Here is an 18,393-nt window from a genome sequence, read left to right as displayed (position 1 = left end):
TTTATAAAATGATCCAATCAAAACACCAAGCCCAGTGTTGCCAACTCTTTTCCAACAGCACCAGCTCCAAAAGTTGCTAAATCTAGCGAGAAATATGCCAGGTTGGCAACACTGACAGTCCGTCCCTTCAGGTCTCCCTCCAACTCCACTCCCCCAAAATTATCATTATGAACGTAAACAACGAACATGGCTATTGTTAGTATTCACAGCTATCAAGCTAGCAGCTTGTGGAAGACTCCGATGACACACAATGAGTGCACGGGCAGAGTGAGTGCAGACGGGCAGCCCGTCCAATCATTACATTCGAGCCAAATGAAATGATTGGACGGGTTTATTACAATTGTTGTGGTAAATTTTCATTGTGTTTTCATAAAAGTATAAGTTGTTTTTACACAGTATGTTCATATACTGGGGTATTTTGGTTAAAATATATATCAAATGTATCATTTATTCTTTCACACAAGCTAATGATAATATTACATAAAGTAATGTGTGTCTGATGCATTAGTGAGGGAAAACACACTGTCTCTCTAGTTGGGAGGAGTGGAGCATGGCAGGGGGTTTCTAGCAGAAGGATGACCAAGCCAGCAAAACCTCTGTCAACACTACCTGAAAAGTTGACGCTACTAAGATTTGAGGGGGGAGCTGATACAAACTGTTGGAGAAAACGTTGGCTCATCCTGAGATCTTACACCTCTAGCGGTGACATGAATGGAGGAGGCTCGAGGTAAAAAGGTTAGAGTCGTAAATTTGTCAGAGATGGGACCAAAATAAAACCGGAACGTTGAGTTTGCAAGAAAATAATGAGTTTTGGGCATTTTGCCCACTGAGGGTGAAGAACGTGAAATAAAATTGTGAATGAAGCTCATGGTATATAAGGAGGACTGGTTTGTCAACTGGTTTGTCAATGTTGCCCCCTCAGGGCAACGAAAGTAGACAGTCACGCCACGTGCAGGCAGTCAATTTATCACATTTTCTCCACTGGAAGGGCACCCTAGGGCTCTTTATCACATTTTCTCCACTGGAAGGGCACCCTAGAGGGCTCTTTATCACATTTTCTCAACTGGAAGGGCACCCTAGAGGGCACTTTATCACATTGTATCCACTGGAAGGGCACCCTAGAGGGCACTTCATCATATTTTCTCCACTGGAAGGGCACCCTAGAGGACTCTTTATCACATGTTCTCCACTGGAAGGGCACCCTAGAGGGCACTTCATCATATTTTCTCCACTGGAAGGGCACCCTAGAGGACTCTTTATCACATGTTCTCCACTGGAAGGGCACCCTAGAGGGCGCTTTATCACATGTTCTCCACTGGAAGGGCACCCTAGAGGACTCTTTATCACATGTTCTCCACTGGAAGGGCACCCTAGAGGACTCTTTATCATATGTTCTCCACTGGAAGGGCACCCTAGAGGGCACTTCCTCACATTTTCTCAACTGGAAGGGCACCCTAGAGGGCTCTTCATCACATTTTCTCAACTGGAAGGGCACCCTAGAGGGCTCTTCATCACATTTTCTCAACTGGAAGGGCACCCTAGAGGGCTCTTTATCACATTTTCTCCACTGGAAGGGCATCCTAGAGGGCGCTTTATCACATTTTATCCACTGGAAGGGCACCCTAGAGGGCTCTTCCTCACATTTTCTCAACTGGAAGGGCACCCTAGAGGACTCTTTATCATATGTTCTCCACTGGAAGGGCACCCTAGAGGGCACTTCCTCACATTTTCTCAACTGGAAGGGCACCCTAGAGGGCTCTTTATCACATTTTCTCCACTGGAAGGGCATGCTAGAGGGCTCTTTATCACATTTTCTCCACTGGAAGGGCACCCTAGAGGGCGCTTTATCACATTTTATCCACTGGAAGGGCACCCTAGAGGGCTCTTCATCACATTTTCTCAACTGGAAGGGCACCCTAGAGGGCTCTTTATCACATTTTCTCCACTGGAAGGGCATCCTAGAGGGCGCTTTATCACATTTTATCCACTGGAAGGGCACCCTAGAGGGCTCTTCATCACATTTTCTCAACTGGAAGGGCACCCTAGAGGGCTCTTTATCACATTTTCTCCACTGGAAGGGCATCCTAGAGGGCTCTTCATCACATTTTCTCAACTGAAAGGGCACCCTAGAGGGCTCTTTATCACATTTTCTCCACTGGAAGGGCACCCTAGAGGGCACCTTATCACATTTTCTCCACTGGAAGGGCACCCTAGAGGGCACTTTATCATGTTTTATCTACCATAAGGGCATCCAAGAGGGCACTTTTGCTGCGGTCGCCCCTCTTGGTGCCCCCTTGAGTCCACCAGTGCTTCCCAAGGAAGATGAGGAATGATGAGGATGGAAAGAGAAACAGTAGAAAGTGGGAGTATGAACCTAAGAGAACAGACACTGGATGAACATTTGTGCGTTACACGTGGCTGGCTTGCTTCTCTTTTGTAATCTTGTCAAAAGCACTTGTAATAAATTCAGCCTTAATGTGTACAGAAGTGGAAAATGTCCTTTTAACAGTGAAGAGGGCGTGATTTTTCATGGTTGGGGGAGGTGTATACAGAGGGCTCATCCTTATTACATTTGAGATAAGCATATCAGCTTTCCACTTCATGCTAAATCTTATGCATTGACCTATGGCTTTATTGGGAGCCTGACTCAACATATGTAGGGTGTTTGCCTATGCGTGCTTGAACCCAAAGTGTGATCTGCTCACCCCCACTGCCCTGCCGTACTGGGTTAGTGTGTATTTGAGGCCTATTCTCTCTCTCCTCTCCCCCACTACTCTCAGTGTTTTATGGGCTGTGTGCTGCGGTGCAGTGACCTCCCTCTCACCCCGGTGCCACCCAGCCGGTGCAGGATTCAGGCGCGCACGGCCCCTGCCAAAACCCCATAGCGCCACATCTGCAATCCATAAACGCCAGCCACTCTCGCTCTCCTATTCCCTCGCCCACACCGCCTTAGACTCTCACACTCCTCCATTTCACTCTGTCTCTCTCTCTCACCCACTAACTTTTTATTTTAATTTCCAAATTCTATGCATCCCCCTTTTTTTGCATTCCTTTCGACTGCTTCCTCCCACCACTTCTGGTTTTATTCACGCTGAAACATCAACTGGCTCTTCCCTTATCTCTCACTCCCTCGCTGCCCCCTTCTCTCTCTCCTTCCGTTTTTTTCTATCCACATCCAACGGAAAAATCTCTCACCCATTATATCTTCAGTGGGAGCCAACTAAGTGTGGTGGCAGTGAACTGGGAACCACAAGACATTCCGGATCCAAACAGCACTAAGTCACCAGCGCTCATGTCTTGTGACGGCGGCCTGTGCCAAACACACAGTTCACTTATGGGCTGGATGCAGCCTTACCACGTCGCAGTTGGTCCCCAAACAGTTTATCTGTTTCAAATTGATAGTGTCAGGGAAAAATGTAGTGTGCGCATCTAAACTGTTTTTGTACATGTGTTACTTTAAGAGCATTCTCCATCAAGGGGGTATTGAATTCCCCCTCCCCTCGCCATGAACTGCTGGCCAGCAGAACACCCCTCCCCTCGGCCTTAACAAGATGTGTTCAACACATCACTGTTACTGTGCCCTTGCCTTAATACATGTAAAAAAAAAAAAAAATACTAAAGTAGGAAATAAATTGAGTGTTACCACAAAACTGTCCAGAGCTCCCAGCTTGCCCCCCATGGGCAATGGAGACATTAGTCTTTCTCGATTGTATTATCTTTTTACTTGGACTTTTTTGCACACGGTGAACTTTTGCTCCCCTCCGTTTCTTGGATCATGTTCTCCTCTCCATCCCCAAGTCTTCACCTTCTGGTTTCCCAGACATATTGGTATGCCTCTGTGGTGCAGTCCCAGCACAGCCCAAAGGATGAATCATGTTGCTGCAAGCATGCAAGAGCTCAGCTTTATGATAAATACTGCAATTTATAAATCAATGTTTTCCCTAAGCAAGAAAAGAAACGGGGCAGGGAAGGACACAAAGCATTTCAGTTTGAAAGCAACAGAGAGGTCGTGATCCGAGTGTGTTGACTAGAGGCTTCAGGTCAGGGCCAGACCACCATGGAGAGAGAGAGAGAGAGAGAGAGAGAGAGAGAGAGAGAGAGAGAGAGAGAGAGAGAGAGAGAGAGAGAGAGAGAGAGAGAGAGAGAGAGAGAGCAGGGTGTGTGTGTGAAGGGGTGTATGCCGCTGTTAGTAAGCAAAGTGCTATAAATACTTCTACTTTCAGATGTTCATACATTTGGCACACCGCTTGTAAATTCTATAAATGAATCACCCTGTGACAGGAAAGTGTAGCACGAGTGTGTTTTGAGAATAATTGTTTGTAAAGCTGCTCTCTTGCCCTCACACTGATGTGGTGTTGGTGGTGCCATGTATCTTAAAAAAGTAGCTTATGTGTCTTGTATTTTGAGCTTTATGCTGTTTCATACTGTATTAGAGACTGGTGATTAATTAGGTCTTAATTATAAAGTCCACTGAGGCATATTTGTGATAAAAGATTATATAAACAAATGAACCAGACAAGCTGCTATTTGTCAAAATCTTAAGAGGCCACGAGTCACTCAGAGATATTATGGGCAGTGATTTCTGCTTAAAAGTGCAACTTGGGTGTTCTTTTTCCACGATTAAAGGGGAACACCGCCTAAATTAAGATTTCCAATATGTAATTTCCATGGCCTAGGAAAGTTCAATCAATATCTGTGAACATGAGCCACTCTCTCTCTCTCAAAGCCAGAAACCAAAGAAGTAAGTCTCAAACGTGTGAGGTCATAGGGTATAAAATCTGGAGCTGCTCCATAGACAATGAATGGGAGACTGATTTTGTGGACTTTTTTTTTTTAATACCCAAATGAGCTTTATTCTATTGTAGTGATCTCAGTTATGAAACAGAAAATGAACCCATACACTCAAAACAATCCCCTGGTTATCATCATCATCTAGATCAGGGGTTTTCAAAGTCTCAGCCTGTGGGCCTCCCCTCAGACAAAGCTCTCAATTTACTTGCTTACTTTCACTCAATTCCTGGATGTCTATGGGATCATGATTATGTTATTTGATAGCCTAATATTGCAGTTTGACCTTACTTCATAGTACAACAAATACACAGAAAAAGGTCTGTCTTAAGTCATTTATTAGTTTCTGACTCTGAGAAAGAGGAAAAGACAGTAAAATTCCCCAAAACTGCATCTCTGAACTCTCTCTTTAACCAAATCACACATATTTAGGCTATTCTATATGATCTTCTTTTGATAACTATTGTTATATTTTGTCACTTCCATTTACAGGAGACTCCCCAGAAACTCTTTGGAGCCCCGCTTCCCACTTTGAAAACCTCTGATCTATAACATCTTTGCCAATTCATTGTCACTGGAGGAGTTCCAGACTTTATACTTGATGACATCACATGTTTGAGTTTTGGCACTCTAGTTTTTTGGATTTGGAAGAGAGTTGTTTATGTTTACTAATATTTTTTGGACTGTTTCAGACCATAGGAATAACATGTATGAATTTTGACGATGGGCGTAGTTCCCCTCAAATATCACAAACATGATCTATATAATGATTTTGTCCCAGTTAGTGCATTTTAGCGTGACTGCAGGCTTTAAGCCACAGCTGCAGGACTTCAAAGTTGCCAGTGTAATGGGCTTGATACATGACTAATGTAAAAACTATTATTGACCTGCCAGTTGCTCTGGCAACGGCCCTCATTTAATTCTAAACTACTCAACACACACACAGCAATATTTGTTCAGTGGAAGTCACTCATTTTTGACCCATTTTAAACAAAGTTAAGAGTTGCTCAAACAAAGAAGCTTTATGAAGACTGATTCATCGCTGCCATCTAGTGGCCGAAACAGACTCGGCAGCAAGTTAGAGGCTTCATAGCAAAAATGGCTTGAACAATAATTAACAAAGAAACACTTTGGATCAAAACAGTTATATTTAATACACATTACACAGGTTATGTGATCACACTGATGTAAAGTATTTATGTAAATACAGGTCCTGTGTCTTTGTTACGTTGTCGTGTTGACCCTCCACTACTCCATGTCCAAGTCGTCCATGTCCACGGTGACCTCTCTCTTGACCCAGGGCAAAGACAAGGGCACGTAGGGGTCATATGTCCAGCGAGGATACACTCTCTTGTACAAATTCATCAGGACAGTGTCTTGAGAGCGCAGCTGATTATCAAATACACACTTCATGTGACCGTGTGTTCCTGAAAAGATAAAAAAAAAAATATGACAGTCAGAATTATACAGATAAGAGACATTTGTTGCTGACGCCGAGTTTCGTTGTAACATTTTCTCACCTAAAGCCTCCTTGATGTGGCCTCTCCGACCCCACTTCGTTCGCAGCTCCACTGGCTTGAACCACATGATATCATCTGTCGCAGGGAGAAACAAAAGAACCGTGATGCTTTAAAGCCACAGAGAAGTCAAACGTTCACAGTAATATTCTGCAGTCGTAGTAATGTAAAAGTATGTGAACATCCTCCTTACCCCTGTTAAAGAACATGTAACGGACAACCGCAGAGCGCCGGTTGATTTTGAACGGGTGTCCGCTCACTACGAGCCTCTTCAGCATGACACGCCGAGGGTCACAGCTGAGCAGACTGCCTGTGGCCACCAGGTCCTGGATGCCTACAAAGGCACAGTAACAAGAACACAATACCAGTACAGAATCAGTGGATAATTAAATAAAAAACAGACGACTGAACTGATAGTCGAAAGTTTAAAATCAAGGCAGCCAGACCACGAATGAAATCTACTTATTCTCAAGTAAACACAGAACTTTTCATCTCACCATCGTTCTTTTGTTTGAAGAGCAGGATTCCCGCGGGGGGGAAGGTGATGGGAGCGAACACCGACACCACGGTGGGGGCATCTGGCCCGAGGAAGCGCTCCATCTTGTGCTTGTCAGCTAGAGGTGAGCAGAGCCCAGTTCAACACTCAATAATTCATTTACTACTGTATATCCCAGCAGCTAAATCGGTTTCAAACCACCTGCTTCTGCAATCTGCTAATATGTTTTCTTGAATAGAAGTTAACAACAAATCCATAATGCTATCAAACGACGAATAATTGGGTTCGCGTAAGGACACGGTCCTATAACCAGAAAAACAAGCAAGACGCTGAAGGGAAGTGGTTCGCACTCGTTCCTTTGCTCAGTGGCTGTGTGCTCATGACCGAGTTGACTACTGGACTTCGCTGACGGTCCATTTGTCCGTATTTTCTTCCATTTATTTCGTTACGATCCGTTGTTTGTGTTTTGTGTTGTCTGTTGTTAACACGGCTAAACAGTGTTTAAAAATGGTGGTTGCCGGTGCTGCACTGGCTCATGTGTTCAATTAATCACCGTACACTTGCGTCACTCACCGTTCCCCTTGTGCTGGGAGGGTAACTTCTCTGAAATAGGAACTTAAAAAGTCCCTTAAACGGCTTTCTAAGAAATACTATTGTTCCTAGTTCTTGCGGTGCGAACACAATAAAATAGGACAGTTCCATTGAAATGAATTGATTTTGGTACAAAATGGAAATGTTAATGCCGGTGTGGGTGAGCCCTTAATATGTAGTAGTTATTTTTCTACCAACTTTGTGTAGACGGGGTCATTTCTAGCTCTCAGGTCTTCTGTATTGGGGCAATTCTGTTTAATTAAGAAGACAATAAGGCTGAGATAGGAGTATGCTGAGGGGCACGTTTGCTCGATTAACAGGTGTTCTACCTGAAGTGTGCTGAGAGAAGATAGGAGACGCCCTGAACCTCCGAAATCCACAGTGGAACACCAGCTCCTCTTTAGATTTGATCGGCTCCGTGTTGCTGGGGTGTCTCCTCACCAGGAGGTGCATCACTGACATCTGTGCACAGGGGAAGAAATAAAGAGGTCAGAAAAGTCAATAACAGTAATACTGGACTGTCAGTGTGACAAACGGAACAGGAATAAAGGTTTTCGGATGTCAAAAACTGTGGATCAGACCTTCTGTTCATGGGGCAAGAGAGACACCATCATCAGAGGTCTGCCTGACTGGACGCTCTCCATCACAGAAAACGGCACGTCGATGATGTGCAGCGTCACATACCAGCCCACCTGAAAACAGAAGGGGCAGCAGAGTCAGTGAAGAAAGATCGAACAAAAGTGTATTTACAAATGAAGACAGACACTTTTTTTTTTTCTTTTTTTTGTTACCATGGCTCCCTCTTCCTCAGCTGCAGCCTCGGCCAGTATGCGGCGGCGAGTGCGATCAAAACTCTGGAACTGGAAGATACGCGAGTAGTTGAGGGGCAAGTTCTCCATGGAGTCCCACGGCGAGGAGCGGAAACTTTTTAGGCCTCTGTAGCGCTGGAACCTAGACAGGCAACAGAACGAAATATGGCAATGCTCAAACTGCATGAAGTACATTCTCTCCAAATTTGTTTTCCCTCTAACCTAAATCCACATCACTCGCATATTTATTCGTCGTCCAGGAGAGAAGAAAGCAGAACTGACCTGATTCTAGCCGCCACGTCGAGGGGCGTGTCCACCTCGTCGGGAAACAGCTCGTTGGCTCGAGCCTCGCGGTAGCGTTTTAGGCCTTCTTCTTCTGCGGCTTTATCAATGTGCTGATCATAGCGCTGATCTGCTCCACCTTGCTCTGTGGAGCACAACTCTTCCTCCTCCTCCTCCTCCTCTTGTTCTTCATCTGAACCACAGCCTGAACCTGGCTCCTGCACAGAGACGATACAGTACAATTTTACTCAATATGATATAGCTTCCCTGTACCCTTATATGTGCCTATTACCAACATTAAGAAGTTGCTAGTCCAAAATTAATTTGTGATTTCTCTTGTCTATGTGTTATCAATTCAAATAGGCAAAAATAAAGTTTGTTTTTTTAGATATGATAGCATGGTCACAACCTCTAGTGTTGGGGTGGAGGCAGTACCAATGGATTTCTTAGGTTTTCTAGTTTCATATGATACCAATATTTTCACTCTAGATTTAAAACTGAGCCTGATACAACCTCTGAAAGACAGAATAGCGTTGGATTGTTAAGAGGTGAATAGTTTATAAAATAAAAGATCGATACTTGACGGTCGTGTAACAATACAACATTGCCACGCAAAATATGGCGATACTATGCTGTGTGGATTTGTTTTCCTATGAGCCACTACCTAAAAGATTTCAGTGTTCAATCCTTTTGCACTTACAAAACCAAATCAAGTTATGCATAGATAAACTGGTTTCTTTGCTATTCTCTTGCTGTTCTGTATAAGTAATACTGTTGTTGCACTCCTCTATTACAAAAGCTATTTTTATATATACGCAGCTTTTTGCCTCCCCATTTTTCTAAATTGCAGCCTCGATATTTTACAAACAATGACCAGATGCACATGTTGGGAACACAAGTGCACTCAAAGAGATTTTAAATATAGAAATTGTATTACAGCCAAACATAAACAAGACTGACCCGGCTACAATAAGGACCGCGTTGTGAGTCGGTATGTGATAAGGAGCTGCCAGAATTCAAACTATGGGAACCCCTGGTTTTGCATATATTTAAATTGTGTGTCTATTCCCGGTGTGTCTACAAAACGACCGTCTATGGTGTTTCCAGACATTCGCTCTTCACAATATCTAAAAACTCGACTTCCGTGGGCAATATATTTGTATGAGGAAATGAATCATCAAAGAGGACATGCTTTAAAGTGCTCACTCAACTGGCAGATTACAGGCAGAGCCAGACACATGAGGGGAAAGCACCCAGCATGGGGTTGATTCACAACCTTTCCAACATCCTCGCTGCAATAATAATAATCATTATCATTTGAAGTACCCTTTTCCCCATTGTTACCCTCTCCTAAATACGTATCCCTGTGCGTTAACCTCGACATCAAACACTAATAACAATCACGGATCGTAATGAAACCTGTTGCGTAAGGAAGAGCTTCCCCGACTTTCTTTTCAAGCAGAGCTGGAAATAAATAAATGGTCGAACCCCTCCCTTCGTCCAGACGGGAAGTTCTGTTCACAGGACAGGAAGACAGGAGGCTTCTCTCGGGACTCCTGCTCCAAACACTATTGTTGTGGTGGTGAGCAGCATGGCACTGCAGGCCAGCGACAGACACCGAGAAAACAAACAGTGCCTCTCAGTTACGAGGTGCACCGACCGTGGGTCACGTATGCACCGCTCCGGTCCCCGGAACAAACTGACGCTCACCCCTTCAGAGCTTCTCCACAGATTACTGTCCTCATCATCCTCCAGGAGATTACACTGTCTGGCTGCAGCCACACCGTTGCTATGACAACAAGAAGCAGCTGAACAAACTAACCCTCTTTTGCTGAAACTATTAAAGGGCGGTCCGTCTGCGTTCTGCTCCACTTTTTTTCAAACGGAAACGCCCACTCAGCCATTCGCAAAAAGCAGTGACGTAGGTTACCAAAGTAAGCGTATCGAAGCTAATCAATACGGTTATGAATAACTAGCTGAGTCAAAGTTAGCTGTGCCAAGTTTGGAAATAACTGAAGGGTTAGTTTGTTTTTTTTAAAGTGGGGTTGTATGTATGCTTCCACGTTCTGCGAGGTAAAAATTACAGCTTTTGTGAATGAAGTCTGGTGGCTTTGAAGAGAGCGATATAATAGCTTCAGCTCCCCGTAAGAAAGGGCTCTCTGACGCCGAGGTAAAGCGGCTGTGGACGGGAGCAGCAGAAAAACGTATTTAGCCACCTAAAAAAAAAATCAATATCACTTTAAACGACGCTATATTTAGAATATTCTCACCGCTTCACCTCACCGTTAGACAGCCCTTTTCAACGGGGAACTGAAGCTGACGCTGTCTTCCAAACCACCAGACTACATTTATAAAAACAGTTATTTAACCTCGCAGAACATGGGAGTTGCTGGTCTACCGTTGCATTGATCGGTTAGTTTGTTTGTGTTATTGTGTGACATTCAGATCCAAACTAACGTGACGTCCACAGCAGTCCTGTCTGACTGACTGCCATCCAAGTTACTAGATGTAACATTAACGCACTGACTATATATATATACACTGTAGATGTAGCAGCATCATCATGCAGAAACCGATATCAGGTCATATGGGAAAAAGATTTTAGAAGGGCTTGGGAAAATAACATTTTGATGCTAAAACATACAGTACATACTTTGACTAAAATTTTTATGTTCGGATTTGAATACATAGGGAACCCCACTGGGAAACTACAGAAAGATAGAAGATCTAAAAAAGTAATGATAATAATGGACATGCCCTTTAATTGATAAATCAATTAAAAAACAAAATTAACAACAATTTTAATAATTGAGTATATTTGTAGACTCCCACAAAGTGAGGGTTTGAGCATTTTCTCTAACTCATATTGCTCCCTTTTTTAGTTTCAAGAAAATCGACAATTTGAAAATGACAGCTTGGTATCTGCAAGCTTGCAGTGGACATTTGTGCTTATTTTTGCTGGACACAAAGTTTTTACCCGACTTTGTTTAAACGTATTTGAGTATTTGAGTGTTTCCTTTGACACCCTGCAATCATACTGCCTCTTGAATTATTCAAACTATAGCGATATAGAGTATGCCAAAGAAAATGATCGATAATCAAGACCAAGCTTCCTTCTGTTATGCGTGTACCTGTGAAGAGCACCGTGGCTTAGAGGTTAACATAGCGACCTTCCACTCATCTCTCCGCTGTCTGTGATAAAGGCTTAACATACCTGAGATATCTGAGACATATTGTCCTCGTCCTCGTCCTCTCCGTCCATGGCCTCGTCCAACATGTCGTCGTCATCATCGTCCTCTTCACTGCTTTCTTCGTCTATCTCTCCATTCTCCTCGTCGTCATCGACAATCCACGAGGCCTGGTATTCCGATGTTCCTTTGGGGACCTTCATCACACGTTTGCTCTTCCTGGCCTCTAAACACCAGAGAGGAACAGCAAAGAGACATTTAGAGTCCTGTCTTCTTGTGGCAGGTTTAATTGTACAAAGCCAAGTTTCTTTAAACCAACCACATTTTAAATCAAGAAAGGCATTTTAGTACACAAAATCATTTCTGGTTGCCGGAAATGATTTTGTGTCAGGTGCTTGTAAGCAAACAAAATATTGCAAATGTACAGTTTCTCTTTGGTTTGAGCTATTTGGAGGTGACATGACAGCGATGTACACATTTTTTTCTGTAACTCCCTGGTCATGTTTATCTATCAAATCTATTTTTATCTATTAAAACTCACTCCAAGATGTCAGATCACGGTGTAATATAAAAGTGTAATCAAGGAAAATGTGGCAAACCAGCATCATTTGTACAAAGTTTCCCCAATACAATTATTTCTGGTCACTTGAAGGCTTGCCAGGGTGACCTCCCTCACAGTGATAATTTGGTGTTGATCCCAGTGCAACAAGAACGCTCCAACATAAAAACAAACTGTGATTGCTCTAACCCCGACACTGAACTATGTCTTATCCTCATCTTACCGATTCTATCATCTCAAAATGCTATCATGTGTACGTTCTGTTTCTGCACCTTCAGCTTCCAGAATCTCGGTTTCCGTTGGCCACGTCTGCTCTCCGTCCATGGGGTCCACCTCGGCCTCAGCGTGCAGACTCTCCCTGGAGGATGGGTCTGCTTTCATGAGCACCCTCACTGGAGCCTCATCATCACCTCGATCCTGTGGGGAACACAGATGATGACTGAGGCGAATGGGAACTGTTGAGATTAAACTAACTGCAGAGTATATCCAAAACAATAATGTGTTGAAGGTCAACTCGGACCACAGCAGTGTTTTTGCATGTTCTAGCCCACTTACTATCACTCATATTGTGACATTTACATTTTTAAGAACAGCGGATATTCACTGGGATGTTTCAAGTCTCTCCACCTACCAGCATGTCAACTTCTCCTTCCTTGCCAGTCTTTGCTGGTCTGGCTGCTGCAAAGATGAGGGGAAGAGGGTCTGATGGAGCATCAATCTGACTGAGCTGAAAGTCTCCATGTCCGCTGATGTGCACCAGCCTGTCAACTTGTAGAGGGCGGCCGCGGACGTACCCAGAGACACAGAGGGTGCCCAGGCCGGTGGGTCCGCTGCCTGTCCCCTCAGCGGGACTGTTCGCTGTAAAAGTGATGTGCTGAGCCAGGAGATGGGAACGTCTGGAGCGGAAGCCGAGCTTTCTCTGTCTCTGAGTGCCCAGGTGTCTGAGGAGTAGAGTAGCGTCCTGCTCCGAATCCAGGGGGAAGAGACGGGCGTCGGGGAAACGGATCTCTGTGATCTTTGAAAGGACTCTCCTGGACTCGACCCGCTTCTTCACAGGAAGATCAGACACACCCTGACACACCAGTGCTGCATCGGGTGGATTTAGGGATAGAGAGACAAGAAAATGTATACTATAAAAAATCTGAAATCATGCATAAAATCTGCTGCAACAACAGTCAATCCCAGTGTTCAGGTTTATACCCACCATGGCTGGGGAGGCCCTGGGCAAAGAGGCAGGACAGACAGTAATCTCCGTAGCTGTCCCAACCTTCAGTGGAGTCCAGTAGAAACACAAGGCTGTCTGCAATCTTTGCCACATCCAGCAGGGAGTGTATGTCAGCTGTCGAAAGAAACCATTACAGAAGTTTCAGAATGGGACAACATAATGCCCAAAACAAAGACAAAATAGTACAACAAAGGCCTATAACATGGAACAATCAGCAATAACTGTTCCATATCACTCAATACATACCCGTGCTTTGGCTGAGGAAGGTGAACCTCTGCTTAAAACGAGGCAGGAGCAGCCCAAAGCTGTCGCTGACGCCACTGACGCACCGCTCCTGATGTACGACGCCTCCGGCACCCTCCCCGCGCAGCAGTTTGGTGACAGCAGCAGCGTCGACCAAAGCGTGGAGGGACACCACAGCGACCAAATGAGGAGGACCGTCCCTGGTGCCTAGACGTCGCTTTTCTGTCAAGACCTAAAAAAGACAAAGAAACCTGGGACACTCAACAACACCGAATTCAAAAAGGAGATTATTCATCATGAGAGTGAAATAAAAACGTACCATGTCTTTCTTATTCCTGCGCAGCTGGCTGGCTTTGTGCCTTCTGTCCATCCTCTTTTGCTCCTTCCTCTGTTTTTTGGTAAGGGCCGTCACTGACACTCTCCCTGAGAGACAGGTCAACACAAGGATTTATTACTATGTTGTAAAAGATGGTAAATGCATATGTAGGTGCACACTTTCCAAAGGCTGATTTGGATGCTTAATTGAGCAATCCTCATAGTATCGGCACTGTATGAAAAACAAAGTGCAAAAGAATGTCTCAACTGTGCGAACAAACCACAACCAGCCTGCTGCAACATGTTAATGCATGCAAGTAATCATGTGTTGCTTTGCATACATTCTGCTTGTGTCAATCACTGCAAACTCATATTGAACAGTAAAAACAACTGTCGAGTTCAGTGCAATCCAATGCAACAGCCCTGCAACAAAGACTGCCTTGACTTTTCTAGGTGTATAATGATCAGTTCTTTTCTTAAATTCTTAGAACAGTATTGATTTGATGGATAGTTTTTGAGGCCATACTTTGTTGTCATTACAAAGTAGACACAAAAACAACTACACAATGTAATAACCTCAAAAGTTACCACAGAGTTCAATCAACACCTCTCTCAACTAGTGACAACAAGGGAGGAATAGTTCATATTTACTTGAAATAGATATCTTCTATAAATACTAAACTTACAGATATAGACACATGGACGTTAGTTCAGATTCTGTGGACCGAGATATTGCGGTGAACCAACAGTTTGTCTGACAATATAAAAGTGTAGTTTTTGTTCGTTTGTCCCATTTGCTGCAGTTCATTTCTATCTGACAGACTCTCAGCTCAGTTAAACAGGATCCTCTCTTGTGTATATTAAGATCTGCAGACTGAAATAAAGTCTATACTTCTATTTGCAGTGTGTAACTCAAACCCCTCCATGTCAAGACTACTCAGCTATTCCTTTAAGCTGTAACTTTGAAATAGCTTCTCAATTGAATGTGTGTATGTTGTTGTATGATATAATCACATACACTTGTAGTGTAAGTTGCAGTGCAAATATACTGGGTGCAGGGTCAGAAATTAACCTTTTTCCTCACCTGCCATTGTGGCATGTCACTGAACATCTTTACCGGCCACTCATTTTTTTTGTCTGCCACTTCTGAATTCTAGGTAGAGTCTTCTAGGTAAAATTGTAAACACTGAGTCAGTGGTACCAGACCGCAGAATTATGGAATATATCATGTAACCTTAATCCATGACTATATTTGGCAACACTTAATTTTACAGGTCTACAAATTAAATGGTAATTAGATGATGATTAGCAAGTTACCTATTTGAAATTGCTTTGGAATTATTGCCAAAGTTATTTGCTAATTATTATCTATTTACCAGCAGACATGGAAATAAAGCATATGAATTCACTTTGTATTCTTTTGCTGGAAATGTATTAAATAAATTACCAGCTATTGAGAAATAGCGGAATATAATTATTAAATAATGTTTATAATAAAGTAATTTTCAATAAATTTATAGGTAAATATTGGGATAATTTGGCAAAGAAATTTCAAACAGGTTACTTGCTAATTATTACCTAATTACCATGAACTTTGTAGACCTGTAAAATGAAGTGTTACCATATATTTAATTTAGGCTTTAGAATTGCTTTTTAAGTCTGCCATGGTGGCAGGTGACCTGATATTTTCACCTGCCACAGCCAACATTTACCCTGTATTTGGCAGGTGGCAGGGGCTAATTTCATTCCCTGACTGGGTGGCATTATTTATAATCTACAATGTTGCAATTCTAATTCAATTATGTGTGATGATAAAAATATATGCATGTAAAGTTCTGAGTTATGAAGAACTCCATTTAACATTTTGCAATAATAATAATAAAAAAGGCAACAATGACAACTGTTTTTCTCTCCTGAGATGTCTGATTGAGAGATCTGATTGGTTCCCAGGGCTTTAAAAAGGTCATGGGTCAACTGAAGGATGTACACTAGCAATTAGGTGCACTTACCAACGTCACACGGTCGGTCATTTCTTAATAAAGAGATGTATAAGTTGATTTACATGTAGCACATTATCTCTGCGTAACTGATGCCACCCCGAAGCCCACTAGAAAACTCAACACGTGTGTTTGCAGATGGGAGCAAAGCCACAGCCACAGGCTAACAGCAGCTGTTAAGTAACACTTTATACCTGAACACGTCTTACCTTTGTTTTCTCTCTCGATTTCACCTTTCGTCCTGTGCTTGCCATGTTTGTGGCCTTTGTTTTTCTGTTTAAATACGCCGGGTCTGTGGCCCTGTTGTTTTTCCTCATTCGCAGCCATCTTCACCATGTGGGAACAAGGCAGGCCATCTACTTCCGCACTGGCGTCCACGTCATGACAAGGGGCGTGTCCTTAGACTTTTTCTTCAAAATAAAAGCCTAGGTCATCATCACGTGAACATTATGTTCATGGGAAGCATTTTCCACATAAATTTGCATGAATTGATACTGCAATTGTATTTCTCTATTTACCTTATAAAATGTAAGCAAGAAAAACTGGACTCTAACATATTTTTATGTATGAAGGCTACAGTAAATTACAACATCCTACAGAAAGTATTAGTCTGTCAAAGTTTTGCGATACATTCAGAGCCAAGTTACTATGTCGATATAGTTATATATGAGTGATTAATATATTTATTTTTGATTTTGGCAGGTTCCGTCCCCCATACTTCCCAACCTTTTTCCTTCAGGGACCCCTTTTCTATCGAGTGAACTGACGACCCCTGAGTAAGTGACACATTTCATGGATATTTCATATTATATTTAATGCATAATAATAACAACAGTACAGAACAAGTGATAAACTGTACAAATAACCCAGAGTGAACGCAATAACGAGCAATTTGGATAATTTTTTAGCAGATTGTTTTCTGTGAATATTGCATCAGAGATGAGTTTTCCTGTTATTTTTGGAAACTTTTAATGCAGTTCGTTGTCTTTATTAGGTATTTTTAGCAATCGTACATACTTAATATATATATATATTATATATATATATATATATATAATATATAATATATATATATATATATACTTCTCAATATGATCTATACAAAAGGGAATAAACATGATCACAAATAATATTATATATGTGTAAGCTCAAACCCTCCTCTGAATAGATGTATCTATCCTCTCTTTCATCATCCTCTAATATTCAATCCTCTTTTCATTCATTCATTCATCACTCTATAATTACTTAGCTTCTTTCCAATTATTCAATTCTATAGTTCACAAGTCTCTTTAAACAAAAGACACTGGCTTTGACCTGGAAGTAAAAAGAGAAGGAGATGGGGGGCAAGAGAAAAATGAAGGAGCCACAGATGCAATTACTTCAGTCAAGATTGAGCTTGCAGCTCCTACACCTTTTCATTCATTCCTGTGTTATTGCTGAGCACAAAAACATAATTTGAGAACAAAGAAAAAAACATCAGTAATTTCAGCAATGAAAATGCAGAGTTTTTATATCTAGAAAATGACCTTGAAGAAGAAAAGGTGAAAAATAGAAAAGAGAGGAAAAAAAAGAGGAAATTGAAAAGGGAGGAGACTACATTGCTGGAAGATGAGTAATGTGCCCTGTGAAACAAGAAATGTTCTTATACATCCACTTTATTTAACTGCCATCGTCAACATCATTATGATCATTATTATTTATGTATTTCTTTATCTTCCATTCGCACCCTGTGAAGGGGAAGCTTGTCAAAGTAATGCAGCCTCCTCCACTCACATTGAAGCTGATCCAAAAGCCCTCCAAGAGCCAACTGGAGTAGAACTTTGCCATGTTGGCTTTGGAACAGGCAGGTTATTGTACAGGCTGCTGAGTTACCATGTATAGTGATAGAGAGAGAGAGAGAGAGAGGGAGAGAGAAGGTTTGAACTTGAAGGAGAAGCCACAGGGGTTTCTTCTAAACCCTGTTACATCATGCACACAAACCCACCAAATGCAGAGAATACATTAGTAAACAATAGCTGACTATCATGCACTGCCCAAAGAGAAAAATTGCATACTCTCGGTCAGGATTCTTTAAGTATGATGTAAGTACACCCAGTCACCTCTGGAAATCCTGTTTTGAAGAAGCCCTCATTTACTGTATGCTGCCAATTATTATAACCTTTTCAGAAATTAAAAACAATTACATTTTTGGTTTACACCCTCCAGAAAAATACAGTGGAGGGCCTTGAGATGCACTCTTTGGCCTTTCAACAACAACTGAGGATCCCCACGGCAAGGCACACAACACACTATTACAGTGAAGCTGAACAGTACGTTTGTACTGGTTAATTCCCTGGTGTGGACCATAGCATTATCTTGTGAATTTGTGTACGTGTGTTGGAAT

General features: G+C 42.5%; 1 protein-coding gene across 1 annotated transcript; it reads right to left on the bottom strand.

Moving 5' to 3' along the window:
- Window positions 1-5,917: 5,917 nt before the first annotated feature.
- Window positions 5,918-16,400, bottom strand: tsr1 (TSR1 ribosome maturation factor). Its single transcript, XM_074642392.1, has 15 exons — window positions 16,220-16,400; window positions 14,018-14,121; window positions 13,702-13,930; window positions 13,435-13,569; window positions 12,862-13,316; window positions 12,503-12,647; window positions 11,698-11,897; window positions 8,484-8,701; window positions 8,184-8,343; window positions 7,974-8,084; window positions 7,722-7,854; window positions 6,803-6,919; window positions 6,499-6,639; window positions 6,309-6,383; window positions 5,918-6,215 (listed from the first exon to the last, which is right to left on the bottom strand). The coding sequence occupies exons 1-15, from the start codon at window positions 16,344-16,346 to the stop codon at window positions 6,037-6,039; spliced, it is 2,529 nt and encodes an 842-aa protein (XP_074498493.1). The 5' UTR covers window positions 16,347-16,400; the 3' UTR covers window positions 5,918-6,036.
- Between the last annotated feature and the right edge of the window lie 1,993 nt (window positions 16,401-18,393).

The sequence above is a fragment of the Sebastes fasciatus genome, chromosome 7 (assembly GCF_043250625.1).
Source record: "Sebastes fasciatus isolate fSebFas1 chromosome 7, fSebFas1.pri, whole genome shotgun sequence".
NCBI classification, from domain to species: domain Eukaryota; kingdom Metazoa; phylum Chordata; class Actinopteri; order Perciformes; family Sebastidae; genus Sebastes; species Sebastes fasciatus.
The sequence above is the reverse complement of the archived record's forward strand: the minus strand, read 5'-3'. Positions and strand labels throughout refer to the sequence as shown.

Coding starts and splice junctions, on each gene's coding strand:
- tsr1 (XM_074642392.1), bottom strand. CDS start 16,346: ATGGTGAAGATGGCTGCGAATGAGGAAAAACAACAGGGCCACAGACCC. Junction 14,122..16,219: donor AATCGAGAGAGAAAACAAAG/GTAAGACGTGTT, acceptor CCTGTCTCTCAG/GGAGAGTGTCAGTGACGGCC. Junction 7,855..7,973: donor TCTTGCCCCATGAACAGAAG/GTCTGATCCACA, acceptor CCCTGTGCACAG/ATGTCAGTGATGCACCTCCT.